Source organism: Pygocentrus nattereri, chromosome 17 (assembly GCF_015220715.1).
Source record: "Pygocentrus nattereri isolate fPygNat1 chromosome 17, fPygNat1.pri, whole genome shotgun sequence".
In the NCBI taxonomy this organism is placed as follows: Eukaryota; Metazoa; Chordata; class Actinopteri; order Characiformes; family Serrasalmidae; genus Pygocentrus; species Pygocentrus nattereri.
Window position 1 is genome coordinate 19884350 of NC_051227.1, and position 13382 is coordinate 19897731.

General features: G+C 42.2%; 1 protein-coding gene across 11 annotated transcripts in view; it reads left to right on the plus strand.

The window, feature by feature from the left end:
* Positions 1-13382, plus strand: part of robo1 (roundabout, axon guidance receptor, homolog 1 (Drosophila)) — a 331113-nt gene that overhangs the window by 198209 nt on the left and 119522 nt on the right. Inside the window, exon 1 of one of the 11 annotated variants that reach the window (XM_037546683.1) lies at positions 1176-1197. The exons of the other annotated variants lie outside the window; for them this stretch is intronic. Within the exon in view, the coding sequence (XP_037402580.1) occupies positions 1191-1197 (7 nt within the window). The 5' untranslated portion in view covers positions 1176-1190. Of the gene's footprint in view, positions 1-1175; positions 1198-13382 lie in introns of those variants that run through there. 11 annotated transcript variants of the gene reach the window in all.

The following is a 13382-nucleotide window of genomic DNA, read 5'->3' on the forward strand; positions in this document are numbered from 1 at the left end:
AGTATTAAATTCTAGTTTACCTCACAAATGACCCCTTCACTTCTCTCTCTCCTTCCTACTCTGTTGCTCGGTTATTTTCTCTCTCTCTACCCTCTTCCATCTCCTCCCTTCACTCTTCCTGAAATGCGTGAGCCTTTGACTTCCACCAGCCCTTTTGGCAGCAACTGTATTATAGTGAGTTTTCCAATAGATGACTAAGGGCCTCTTGTTGTGTCCTGTCAGCAGCTACAGCTTTTTCTAGAGTAGAACCCTTGGCCCCTCTCTCGGCGCTGAAGTGTTTGTGCCTGCTGTCGTAGTGCTACAAAGCCCCTGCCATTGCACTCCCTCAGATGTCACCCCCGTCCACAGGCTTTCTTTAAAACCTGCCGCCTCCTCCGAATCCCCTCGCCAGAGACGGAAAAGAGAGATGGAAGTTGAGAAAAGCGAGAGGTGTATAAAGAGAAGAGAGAGTGGTCATTCATCCTGCTGGGCTCGAGGAGACAGACGGGAAAAAGAGAGGGAATGAAGGGTGAGAGGAAAGAAAAAGTGCAGAAGAGGAGGTCTCTTTGCTGGTGAGACAATAGCTCTCAGCCTGGCTGACATTTGAACTTTTAAAGAAGAAGTGAAGGGGGTGTGTGAGCGTGTGTGTTAGAGTGGAAGAGTGTGTGGGGGTTGAGGGGTGGGGGAGGTGGGGTGGGGGGGTTGACTATTCACCTACACAAACTGCTGCTAGTTCATCAGAGCCTTTCTGGAGAGTGTGTGAATACACTCGTTTGGCCTGAGGGGGGATGGAGTGCTGCCAGCCAGAACCCAACAAAGTTCCCTCTATTCCTCCTTCCCCTTTGCTGCTGGAGTGCTGCCGTAGACACATTAACAAATACAGCCACCAATAAATACAGCTGGAAAACCTGCTGCTAGCACTGCCAGTGTCCCTCATGGGCCAAAAGTATGACCCACCACAAAAAAGGCCCTGCTTTGAGTTTGGTACAGGCTTGCCAGCTCTTTTTTTTTTTTTCCTTTTTTGTGGTCCATAATGCATCGCTCAGTTTGGCTGCACACAGCAGGCATTACACTATAAACAGGTGCTGGTTAGCAATGACTGATTAGCTGACGGAACACTGCAGATGAACGCTCAAGTGCTACAGTGCTCAAAAATTTTAACACTGTGACCGAGCAGAGGAAGACTACTTGGATCTTTCAGTGGCGATGTAATGTCAGGTCAGTAGCACAGATGACAAGGACCACAGGAGCGGTTTAGTTTTAAGCTTTACAGATCCTCACTCTGCTTTGGGACTAGGTTGACACTTTAAGACTGAACGCCACCCACATCTTCACAACATTTTGTATTAAAACTAGAATAACTTTACAACCTTTCAAGACATTAGAGTGCTTAAAATACCACATTCAACTGCAGAAGTTAAGCTTTCGGTAAATATGCATTATCTTGTGTTATAGTATCTGGGAAAATCCAAGGTCCAAGAAATTCTATCTGCCCACTCGATCACAGTGGTTGCAGATCGAATTTCAGAAGCTCTTTTGATACATGATTTATAAAAATGTTCATGGAAATGACTTTAAATAGCAACATATCTAAAGAAAGCACTGGGTAGGCTATTGTACTTTTCCTGCTATTTGCATCATTTATATTAAAAAACTTGTGTTCAGAATCTGGTAACTGAAAAGCTGAGATCTTTATTGTAGTTAGGTCTATGCCTGTCACAGTCATATTGGGGTGGGGGTAAATTTTTTGGTACAGTAAGAAACAAAATAATAAAAGTTTATTCATGATAATGTGTGGGAATTCTAGTGCCGTGCTATGGTTTGCATTAAATAAACCAATAAGCAGGGCTTATTTGTAAACTACCGGTAAATGAATATTTAACGTCACTAGCGGCTGTTACCATGGCAACCTGGTTAACCAGGAACAGGCCTAATTATGGTATAATACATCAGTTATAAATATATGTACATACCCAAGCTTGGGCCTGAAAGGTCAATGATGATGGCACATAACATGTTTACGCCCTTAAACTCTCCTCATGCAATGTGTTGTTTATGTTGACTTTACTAAACTGATGAAAGAGGATACCTGTTGATGTACTAATAATGTCATGGGTAATATGAAAAGATATGATGATCATATGCATAGACATCATCTGTAAAGTCATACGCTAAAGTTTGTGTGCCCCTAAAGGAAAGAACACACTTCTGCACATTTTAATGCACAATTGCTGTTTATTTGCTGACATTGACTTACTGGGAAAGAAATAAAACAAAATGTGGACTGTGCAAAAGTTATGACATTTTATTGTTTATAGAAAAAAATTGATTCATTGAAATTGTGCACTACAATGTGCAGAAAGTAAAAATGCCATATTTAAGTATATAACCTGTAGTGCGTGTATTTGTTTTCATTTAGCAATGCAACAAAACATGTCAGTTGACTAGGAGTGTTCTATGTGACTGTATCAGTATGTGTGTCTGTCTGTAATGTTTTGTTTTTTTTTCTTCAATATTCAGAAATGAGTCTCATTCATTTGTTCTGCTTTTTTTTTTAACCGTTGTTGTCTTTTGTTTGGAATTGAGAGAGAACGAGAGAGAGCGAGAGAGTGCGAAAGAGAGCGAGAGATAAGGGGAGAGAGAGGTGGACTCTGTGGAACTGCTGCAGAGTGTATTGCTCCTTGGCCTGTGCCTCCAGCTCTGAGCCTAGTGCAGCTCATTACTGATTGATTCAAACCCTGCCAAAACAAACCCTGGGGTTGACAAACCACTGTGCTCACATACAGCTTCTCCTTTCACCAAGACTTACTTCTACCTGTCTGCTCTACTACACACACACACACACACACACACACACACACATGCACATGCCTGAATCTATAAAATTGGACGCAAACCATAAAGGCCAAACCCAGAGGAGCGGCTGCGGTCAATACGAGCTCATCAAAGTGCATGCTGGGTAAAGAGTGGACGCACTCTGCTGTAAGCCACCTTCCTGCTGAAATGTTATTTGTATGAAAGCGAAGAGAGTGGAGGATGGCGTCCCAGCAACCGTGCACCAAGTCTAATCCCATCATTAACTACAGGCAGCTTTACCACAGGCGGAGGCCTGGCAGAGTGATGGCGTACAGTTTTAGCTTCCACACACTCAAAATCTGTACAAGAATACATACAGTCATGCATCCTTTCACTTTATGTCACCAACATACAGTGAGATTTGAAGGCACTGCCTCACTAGTGCTGTTCTAGCAATTTCTAATAAACTTGGTTTGATTTCTGCAGCAGAAGTACTTTTGCACATGGTTTGATTTGTATATTTTATCAAAGATACCAGTCTGCACATATATTTTAGTGAAGTAACGCTGTCCTGGGCTCTGTCTCATGAAGCAGGGTTTCCCTACCAGCTAACTTTAAACTAACCCTGGATTAGTTTAAATATCCCTGTCTCAACCTGGAATTTCAGTCTCATGATGGTGAATCCCTTTTCACAGGGATACATCGCCGTGGCAGCTTAGACTGTACGTCTAACCTGCTCTAAAGCTGGTTGAGCTTTGCTTTCATGTGTAGGATTAATCTTTAGCTGGAGTATCTGAACCAGGGTTAACACACAAATGTTGTCAAAAAAGTTGGGTTTTTTACACTGAAACTTGAGGAACCTTGACTTATTTGAACATGCTTTGTGAGACGGGCCTCTGCTTTGCTTAGTCCTATTATGGAGATGCTTGTTTCAAAATTGTTTTCTTACTCATTATGTAGCAATTGTCTTTTTTAAGAACATAGCTCAGGCTGATACAAAGGCATGCTAATGATTTCATTTTCTGGCCCACATCAAGTCTTATCTGTTATCTGTGTTTTTTCCTCAGTGCACTGTCCCTGTTGCTGGGCTTTGATGTTTCTGGGTTCCAGATTGTTGCATTACGGATCTGTTAGGCAGGACATGCATAGCGTGCATAGCGATGGCAGATGGACCCGCCTGTGTGTTTGCGGCCCTGTTTTTGGCTTGCCCATCTGAGGCAGGCTGAAAGACGGCAGAGCAGGCCTGATTGGGGGAGTCACTTTGTACAAGTTCCTGTGGACAGCTGCCTGCTGACTTTAGATTTATTCACAAGCAGATGCTAAGTGCTACGCTGGGTTGTTGGCGGGGAGCGGGTGTCTGCCGTATGTCTGTTTATGGGGTCTTGATTGTGATTACGGTTGTCTTTGAACTAGCCTGGGTCCTTGAACAGATGATAGAAAGGAACTGGAACGTGCTGAATGTGGAATGCACATTTTTGCATTTTTATATATTTATATGGCGGAGAAGTAGAAGAGATTGGAGCAGTGCTGGGTGATAAAATTTAATACAACAGTATTTCACAAATATATCATGATGATTTGCATAAATAAAGACAGTGAATAAACTTGACATGAGTTTAATAACTTTGCTTTTCTTGAAATACCACCACATAACTTTACAAAAAACAGACAAATCTTTTTTTTTTCTTCAAAAACTGTCTGAAGTATTGCTGTTAATTACACCCTTAAAAAGGTAGACATACCACAAAGCTTTCTTTGAGTGATGCCATAAAAGATCTAGTTTTGGTTCCTTAAAGAACCATATTTGATAATGTGACCTTTTAAAGCTTTAACGAATCATATGTGAAAGAGCCTCTGCATGATGTAAATAATGTAATATGTTCTATGCCAATTTAGGGGTCCTTCCTAGGACCTTTACCTTTATCTTTAAACGTAAAAAGGTTCTTCACACTCACACGTCATACAAAATTAGTTTTCTCCATTGAAAGGTTCTTTAAGGAGCCAAAAGTGGTTCTTCTGTAGCAGGGAGTCTAGTCAGATCCGGAAATGGCTGGTGTGGCTGTAGGTTTTTATTGTAACAAAGCAGGAGCACACTCGATCACTTGTTTGAAGACGAAGACTAAGACTGATTAAGCAAGTGTAACCACATGTGCATCTGCATCCTCATTGGCCTTTTGTGGAAAAGATTGGACACCCCTGTTCTATAGCATTGCACGAAGAACCCCTCTAACACCTTTATTTTTAAGTATTTTGGGTGCACAATGACGTTGGGATGTAACTGCTTTAAAAATGAATGGCTTCAGACAGATGTTTGGATTTGACTGATATTTCAGACCTTTTATGTGATGTATTTATTGTACTCAGGAGCAGAAAATGTTTAGGCATTTTACTGCATTTGTACCTACTGCAGAAATAAATGCTGTATTTGTCTGTAATGCTAACTCAGGTGGATTTTGTCCCCATTTTTACAGTTTGTATACATGCCCAATTTTGAACACCTCTGGTAAAATGACCTTTTCTGTGATTTTCTAAGTGAAAACAAGTTAAAACACCCTCTACAAGAAGCAAATATGGCATTTTTCTGCAGATTTTAAAGCACATTTTCTATTTTCTCTTATTTGCTGAGTTTAACATACTGTTTAGCATAACATGAGTTTAACATATCATAAAATAGAAAGTGTGCCATTACTTTTGTGTAGGACACCTTTTGTTTTTTTTCTCCAATATGTTCCATTTAGCAAATAAACAGTAATTGGACACTAAAATGTATAAGAGTGTGTTCTCTGAGGGGGATGTGTTAACTTATTTTCACAAAATCAACGAAAAATAGAATTTGTTCAGAGGTGCCAAAACTTTTGCATACAATTGTTTATCAGTTGAAATATTTTGGCCCAGAATTCCCATATCAGTTCATTATTGGTTCTCCATCAATACCATAAACCTAAAAACCAGTAGTTATATGCAAAAGTTTTGGTTAAATTAAGTGAAAACACCCATCCTCTACAGAGAACACACTTCAGCACATTTTACTACACAATTACTGTTTCTTTGCTAAATTTAACATATTGGTGAAAAGTTAACACAGCAAATGTGGCCTGTGCAAAGTGTATTCCTATATGTTAAACTCAGAAGCAAAGCAAATAATAGAAATTTAGCACTACAGTTTGCAGAAAAATCTCATATTTATGTTGGCTGCCTTTAGAGAATGTGCTCATTTTCACTTAGAAATCAATCAACGTGTATTTTAACTGGGAGTGTTCGAACCTTTGCTTAGTACTGTAGGCAGCTACAAACGATAGATCACAGATGATTGGGCATGAGCTGTACCAGCAGGACCTACTGTTATTAAATTTTCCGTTGTCTTGGCACTTGGCAAGTTGGAGCCTCCTCATTACATGCTATGGCGTCGCAAGGAACTGCGGTCGGTTCCCTCCAGTGCATTTTTCAGAATGTTCTCTGACCTCCAGTGGCTCCACTTTCCTGTCATGCCTCGCGTCCCTCCGTCCATCGTGTCCTGCCCCATCCAACAGCTTTACTCCCCCTACTCTGCGAGTGCCTGATACGTTGTCACAAGCCATTCTGATCCGGGCCTCGAGAAGGAATCAAGTCGAGAGAAACGAAGCATCAAATTGAGTGAGTGAATTTGACTTCAGTCTGCGAGGCTGATCCCAGGTTATTAGGTGTCTGGCTGCGAGATGCGTAATAGGGGTTGACACCCTTTGAACATGTTAGGCAGACAGGGGACCCCTGGGACTGAGGGGGGTTAACTGGATTTCATCATGAGGAGAAAGTAGTAGCAGGCTGTGTTAAAGATAGACAGTGTTTGGAGCGAAGCCTCTTTCTGATTGGAAAAGAGAAAGAGAGAGCGAGAGAGAGAGAGAGAGAACGTGTCTCGAGATACAGAATCCCAACTTTATTACTTTGAGAGAGACAGAGAGAATATTAGAAAAGGGAGAGAGATGGATTGAAAGAGAAGGCAAAAAAAAAAATCAACATTCATACCAAGTCTCATTCTTGTAAACTGATGAACTGACAGCCAGATAGACAGAATAATAGTGTACAAGTTGGCCTCCTTGTACACTTTTGCTTGACGTTCCTCAGAAGAATCTCAGGTCCTTTTCCCGTTTTTGAGCAACCAGAGCCCTCACTGTGTCCTGCCTCTGAAGGGCCGTGCTGAGTGAGTTATGGGACTGTACTGTGTGTGTTGGCACGAGAGACGAGAGGCCCGAATCCAAACAGAACACACAACCTTGACCAGAGCTAAACCCAGAGCATTCAGTGCCCACAGCCAGAACATGTGGAAATACAGGCTAAGATCGCTAAGCGGTAAAAATACCCAGGCCGCAAACAAGCATTGTATTCCGAGATCATAAGAGCCTGCCGCACGAGGAAATGTGCCTGAATAAACGACTCTGTGTGCTCAAGTCTTTGAATTCATGCAAAACCTATTTATATCAAAACACAACCATGATATTTTGACAGCATGTTGGAATTTCAAAGAATTATGTAGCATTTCCCTCAGCTTTGCCTTATTCAGCGGTGCTGCCAACAGGAGCCCAACACAGAAGATTCCACTCATTTCTTCTTTCTTTGAAGATTAAGACAAAACGCATTTATCCGGTTGAGTGACACTACGCAGTTATATTTTTTCCTCTTATCTGCAAAATCTTTTTGTCCAAAAGGGTATTTTTCCAGCTACCAAAGACTAGAGGAAAACCAGTAAATTGCATTAAACTCCAGACTAAGCCTGCGTTCAAAGTTTTTGTCCTATTTCCTTCAGACTTCAGATGTCTTGGATTCTCTAGGAGCAGTGTTGTCATTTCGTTTTAGCCACTTCAGGAACACAAAGTGTCATGTTTCTTTGTGAGATAGTTATGTTCAAAAGTCTTGAGTGGCACATCTAAAGACAGCTAGTTGACAACTTTACACAGCCACTGTTGTTTATGATCGACAGATATGCAAATATGCATCTGCTGTGGGTCATCTATGAGAAGAAATACTTTTGTGGGCCTGAGTTTGAACATTTTTGGGTCAATGATTTGTTGTCATCTCTCCTTTGTGACAGCTGTCATTTTCAGCTGACGTGCGTCTTCCAGGCCGACAGTGCTGAACTGGGGTTGATGTGTCTGACTTGTTTCTAGCAGTATCTGAGCTCAGGACCGTCTTTTTCTCTAAGCTATTGTTAACTAGCAAAAATACTTTCTCTAGATAGACAAAGCTCTTCTTGTAAGTCGCTCTGGATAAGAGCATCTGCTAAATGCTGTAAATGTAAATGTAAATGTGTCTGTTGACATTGCAGAAAAGGGCTTACAATGTGGTTGGATCAACAGTGTTGGCTAGAAGCCTCGATCCCCAACTTTGATGTGGTTGCTTTTTCAGTCTAAAGCTAAGGATTCTATGCTACGTTGTCTTTGCGGAAACCAGTCTAATTCGGGAAAGTTTGATCCATTCCCTCTGCTCTCATCCGTTTAATACCCCACCTTTAAACCACACCTATCAATGTTTATCTAAAATTGGGAAATGAGCGTCAAGCCATTAGAATACAGGCTGATTTGCTTTTTTCATATATACACTTTTAAGTGGCTTTGAGTCAAAATGTTGGGCCATCCCCTTTTTCAAATATTTGCTGCGTTTGCTTAAAGGGGAATCAATAAGGGTCACTGGACAAGTGTGTTAAGTGTTTTAACTGCAGACTGATGAATGGACCTCTGAGCTAATGGCTGAGGAAATACCCCTTTAACACTTGTCGGGAAAGAGTGATTAGCCTACATCTAAACTTGCGCACAGATAACCCTGTTTGAATGGTCCTTGCCCTTAACTTGACACTGTGAGTGAATAACTGGCTTGTGGAGAGCGATATTGTGTTCTGGCCCCTCTTTTCAGTATTATTTTAATGGCGTCTCATTTCTTTAGCGTCTGCGTGCCCTGTCAGAAGATGGTATCACTGCTCTTGGCGTCTCTGGGGACCTGGGCTTTTCCAGAATGTTCCGATAATGAGCTGCTTTTCATTTGGCAGAGGGCTGCGGGGCAAGCAGAGGAGACACATGCCAAGTCCTCTTCATCGAGGTGCCCCAGAGAACAAAATGAGATGGGAAAGAATGAGAGACAAAAAGATAAAGGATGATAAAAACCTCACATGGAACAGATTTTCTTTTTCCTTCAGCAAATCTTTGGCCGTGTTAGAGCTCTGAGGGGTTTTGTGAGTTTGTGTGGGTATCGAACCAAGAGGAAGAACTTTATGTGAAAGCCTGTGCACAAATTGTCCTACTTCCAGCACTGCATTGTAGTGTTCAGGTATTGTTGTCTGTTGAACAAGAAATAGTACCTGAAATTATGAAGGTGAACACATAATCTGACAAGACCTCTGCATATGATTAAGCCGTGGAAGTGGATCCTATTGAGGGAGTGCAACCTGCTCTCACTGTGTATATATGTTAATAGTACCTATTAGTGGAGAAGTGAAGAATGAGGTGTGCCTCATTCTGTCTTTGGAGCCAGAGAGAGAAAGAGAAACAAAGAGAGAGAGGCAGAGTAAGAGGGAGAGCGAGGCACTGGATCATATCAGAAAAGAGGCCTCACTCGACTGGATTATTGATTTTCATCTCTCGCTGCCTCGTTTTGTTTCTTGGCTACTCCTTCGTCCCTGCACTCACAGTGCACCTCAGATGAGTCATGTCCCGGTAGGCCGGCCGCAGGCTGAAGCTCGCCTCCTTTTCTTCCCTCCATCACTGCCTGCGCGGCTTCGCTATGCATTAGAAAGGCTGGCGTTTCTCCTGGGGCCGTGGAACAAGGTAGATACTGTTACGGGCGAGGAGGGGAGGGGAGGGGGGAGAGCAAAGAAAGTCAGTGTCACCAGATACGAGTGAAATCAAATCTGTTTGACTTGCCCTCCAGCAACATTATTTTTCTAGGTAGCAGACATAAAATGATAGGATTTACTGTGTGGAATGTGCTTTTCTGAAGTGCATTCTTTCCATTTGTTGCTCTGCTTTTTCCCCCCTTTCCATATTGTTGAAAGAAAAGGGCCACGGGTTCGAGATAAAAGCGTCTCTGTTTTTACTGCAAGCTACTAGATAGCAAGTAATCTTTTTTCCCTGCTTATGATATTGATTGTGTTGGCTGATGGCCAGAGTCAGCCTGTAAGACAAAACACACTTACGTCTTCCAATTGAAAAACATTAGCTCTTCTCAGATTTGGTATTACAGGAATGTCAGCCTTTTTGTCCGAGGATCTAGTTGCATCTCTTGATTGATTACTTATCTGCAGTATCGGAATAGTAGCAATAACTTATCTGTTATATTAAAAATTATTCAGCAGATTTAATAATATGACAAGATTTTATTCCAAATAATATTTGACCATTTCTCTTGGTCTGTTCAACATAAACTGTTCACACAATGTAAAGGGCAGTTGGAAAGATTTTCAGATGTTTTCAAAAGTGTGGAAAATGTCAGAAAAGTTTTGAAACAGGCCTCAGGAATATAATGACTTAGAATAGAATTCATAAAGTGTGAAAATGTAAAATAATACACACACATACACATATATCTTCTCCCTCTGGGTCACGGGGGCTGCTGGAGCCTATCCCAGCTGTCATTGGGCGAAAGGCAGGATACACCCTGGACAGGTCTGTAAAATAATAGCACCACCTAATTTACATTGAACTTGCACAGTGGCAGAATAAAACCTTTCATGCTGTCGTCTTGTGCATTTAGCATCCTTTGTCATCACTGTCAGAACCACCCCCCCCCAAAAGGAGCACATTGTATATGCCTTTTCATAACTCTTTAAATAGGAAAACAGAATAAAATGGCTTGAGTCAAAGGTATATGAAGTCAGTGCAACACCACTGACCCTCCTGGTGATACTGCTACATGCACAGACTCGAACTATTTAATCATAGCCATTGCTTCTCCTTCTTTTCCCCTTTTCTGTATCTATGCTAATAGACAAACCTTATTCTCTACTCATATTGCTCTTGTGTTGTTGTTCTGCTATCGGTGTCGACCAGAGGACAATGGGTTCCTATGTTGAGTCTTGGTTCCTCTCAAGGTTTGTTCCTCTTGCTCTTAGGGACTGCCACTGTCACCATTAATGACACTCATGGAGGACTGCACCTGGATTTTTCTGTAAAGCTGCTGTGTGACAACACTTGTGACTTTGACACCACCCTGACTTTGTATTTGTATCCTGAAGTAATAAATTAATAATAAAATAAATAATACAAAAGAATATATACACTGGCTACCTACGCTCTTTGCCCATTTGATCAGGTCCATTTACCAAAAAGGTGCACTTTTATAGTTTTACACTTACAAACTACAGTTCATCTGTTTTTCTGTGTATTTTATCAGCCCCCTTTCACTCTGTTCTTCACATCACAGGACCACCACAGAGCAGGTACTGTTTGGGTGGTGGATCATTCTCAGCAATGCAGTGTCACTGGTGTGGTGGTGGTGTGTTAGTGTGTGTTGTGCTGGTCTGAGTAGATCATGCTTTAGTTTTTAAACACATCAGTGTCACAGCTGGTTTGAGAATAGTGGGAGTTATGAGATGCAGTGTGGTGCACCTGGTGCCCTTTTTAATCATCTCTCTAAACCCTTTCAAATGCTAATTAGCTCTGTCTTATTCTTTTGGTTTGTATTTTCAAACTTTAATTGCAAAGTAATGAATAGATTTTTTGGATAATGATTGAGCTCTTTTCTGCAGGCCTGGCTGTGACTTTAAAAGCTAGGTCACTGGTTCAGTCCAGCTGGCTCCTGTGTTTTTTGTGTGTGAGCGTGGACACGAGGAGAGGACAGCGAAACACTGAATCTGAGTACAGCTGAGCAGAAGGAGGCCGCTAGCGGTGGGGAAGCAGCTCATTAATGAGGCTGATGTTTGCTCCAGCAGTGAGACAGATGTACAGCCTTTGAGGAGTGTTTTTGAAACTCTGTGTGTTTGTGTGCATGAGTGAGTGAGTGTGTGTTTTTCAGTGTGTGTTAATGGTGCAGGAATTGTCCCTCCATGTGCTGTTCATCTGCTCTCGTCTTTCTCTCATACACAAACACTGACGCAGACAGAGCGCTGGTTGAGCAAGTCCTCAGAGAAGAGCCTGTCTTACAGAGAGTGCATGGTTGCAATTAAAGTCTCTGTGCTTGACTAGTCTGGTCTGACACATCTCCTCAATGAGATCAGCAAAGGCAGTCTACAGAGAGATGCACTCCCTCTCTCATTCTCTCTCTCTCTCTCTCTCTCTGTCTCTCTCCCCCTTCTCTTCTCTCTCTCTTTTCCACCCTCTCTTTCCATTTCTCTCTCTCTCTCTCTCATTCTCTCTCTTTGCCTCTTTTTCCTTTCTCTCTCCCTCTCCCTCTCTCCCTCTCTCTCTCTCTTTGCCTTTTTCTGTTTTCTCTCTTTCTCTTGCGCTTTCTTCCTCTTCACTGTCTGTCTTTTTCTTTCTCATACTCAATCTCTCTCTCTCTCTCTCATTCTCTCTTTGCCTCTTTCCTTTCTCCCTCTCCCTCTCTCTCTTTGCCTTTTTTATTTTCTCTCTCTCTCTCTCTCTCTCTCTCTCTCTCTCTCACTCTCCTTCTCTTGCACTTTCTTCCTCTTCACTGTCTGTCTTTTTCTTTCTCATACTCAATCTCTCTGTTTCTCTGTCTCTCTCTCTCTGTCTTTCTCTTTCTCTTGCGCTTTCTTTCTCTTCACTGTCTGTGTTTTTCTTTCTCTCTCTCTCATTCTCTCTCTCTCTCTCTCATTCTCTCTCTTTGCCTCTTTTTCCTTTCTCCCCCTCCCTCTCTCCCTCTCTCTCTCTCTTCTCTTGCACTTTCTTCCTCTTCACTGTCTGTCTTTTTCTTTCTCATACTCACTCTCTCTCTCTCTCTCTCTCTCTCTCTCTCTCTCTCTCTCTCTCTCTCTCTCTCTCTCTCTCTCTCTCTCTCCCTCTCTCTCCCTCTCTCCCTCTATTCAGCATCTGCCCATTGGCCACTATTATAAATCTGTTTGCTAAATAGAGAGAAGAGCTTATAGAGTTGATATTATTTCTGTGGTAACTGACTCTCTGTTACAGATGAGGCACATAGAGATTAGGATGAAGAACGCCGGCGAACTTCTTTAACTCCTGTGAAAATCTCCAGGGTTCATCTGGTGCTCTTTGGGAGAAGGAGGTGCACTGTCCTCTAATCTACATCTCTCTGTAATCAGCAGTGCTTTAATGGCCGCTGGTCACGGCCCCTCCCGCTTCTTTAATGCAGCATATGTTCTTTTAAACCGTCCTTACGTAGGTTACAGAGGGAGGGTGAGCGGAAAGGGAGTGAGGGGAGGATGAGTGGAGAACATTTTTCCATGAGACAGTCTGAGCAGGAAACGTCTCCTCAACATCACTTCAGTGTGACAGCTACTCAGCAACAGCAGAACACTCTCTATAACTTTAGTCTGAGGCCATTTGTCTGGAGCTGACATTCACCATACTGTGTGTGTTTTTGTTGTAACAGTGTTACAGAAGTGGAGCACATGCTTCTTCACATGTGCGAGCTTTGAGACGAGAGCACTTCATAAGTTCCAATGTGTGGTACATATGGTCTTGAGCTACTGAAGATTGACGAGTGAGTGCGTATGGGAGTGTGTG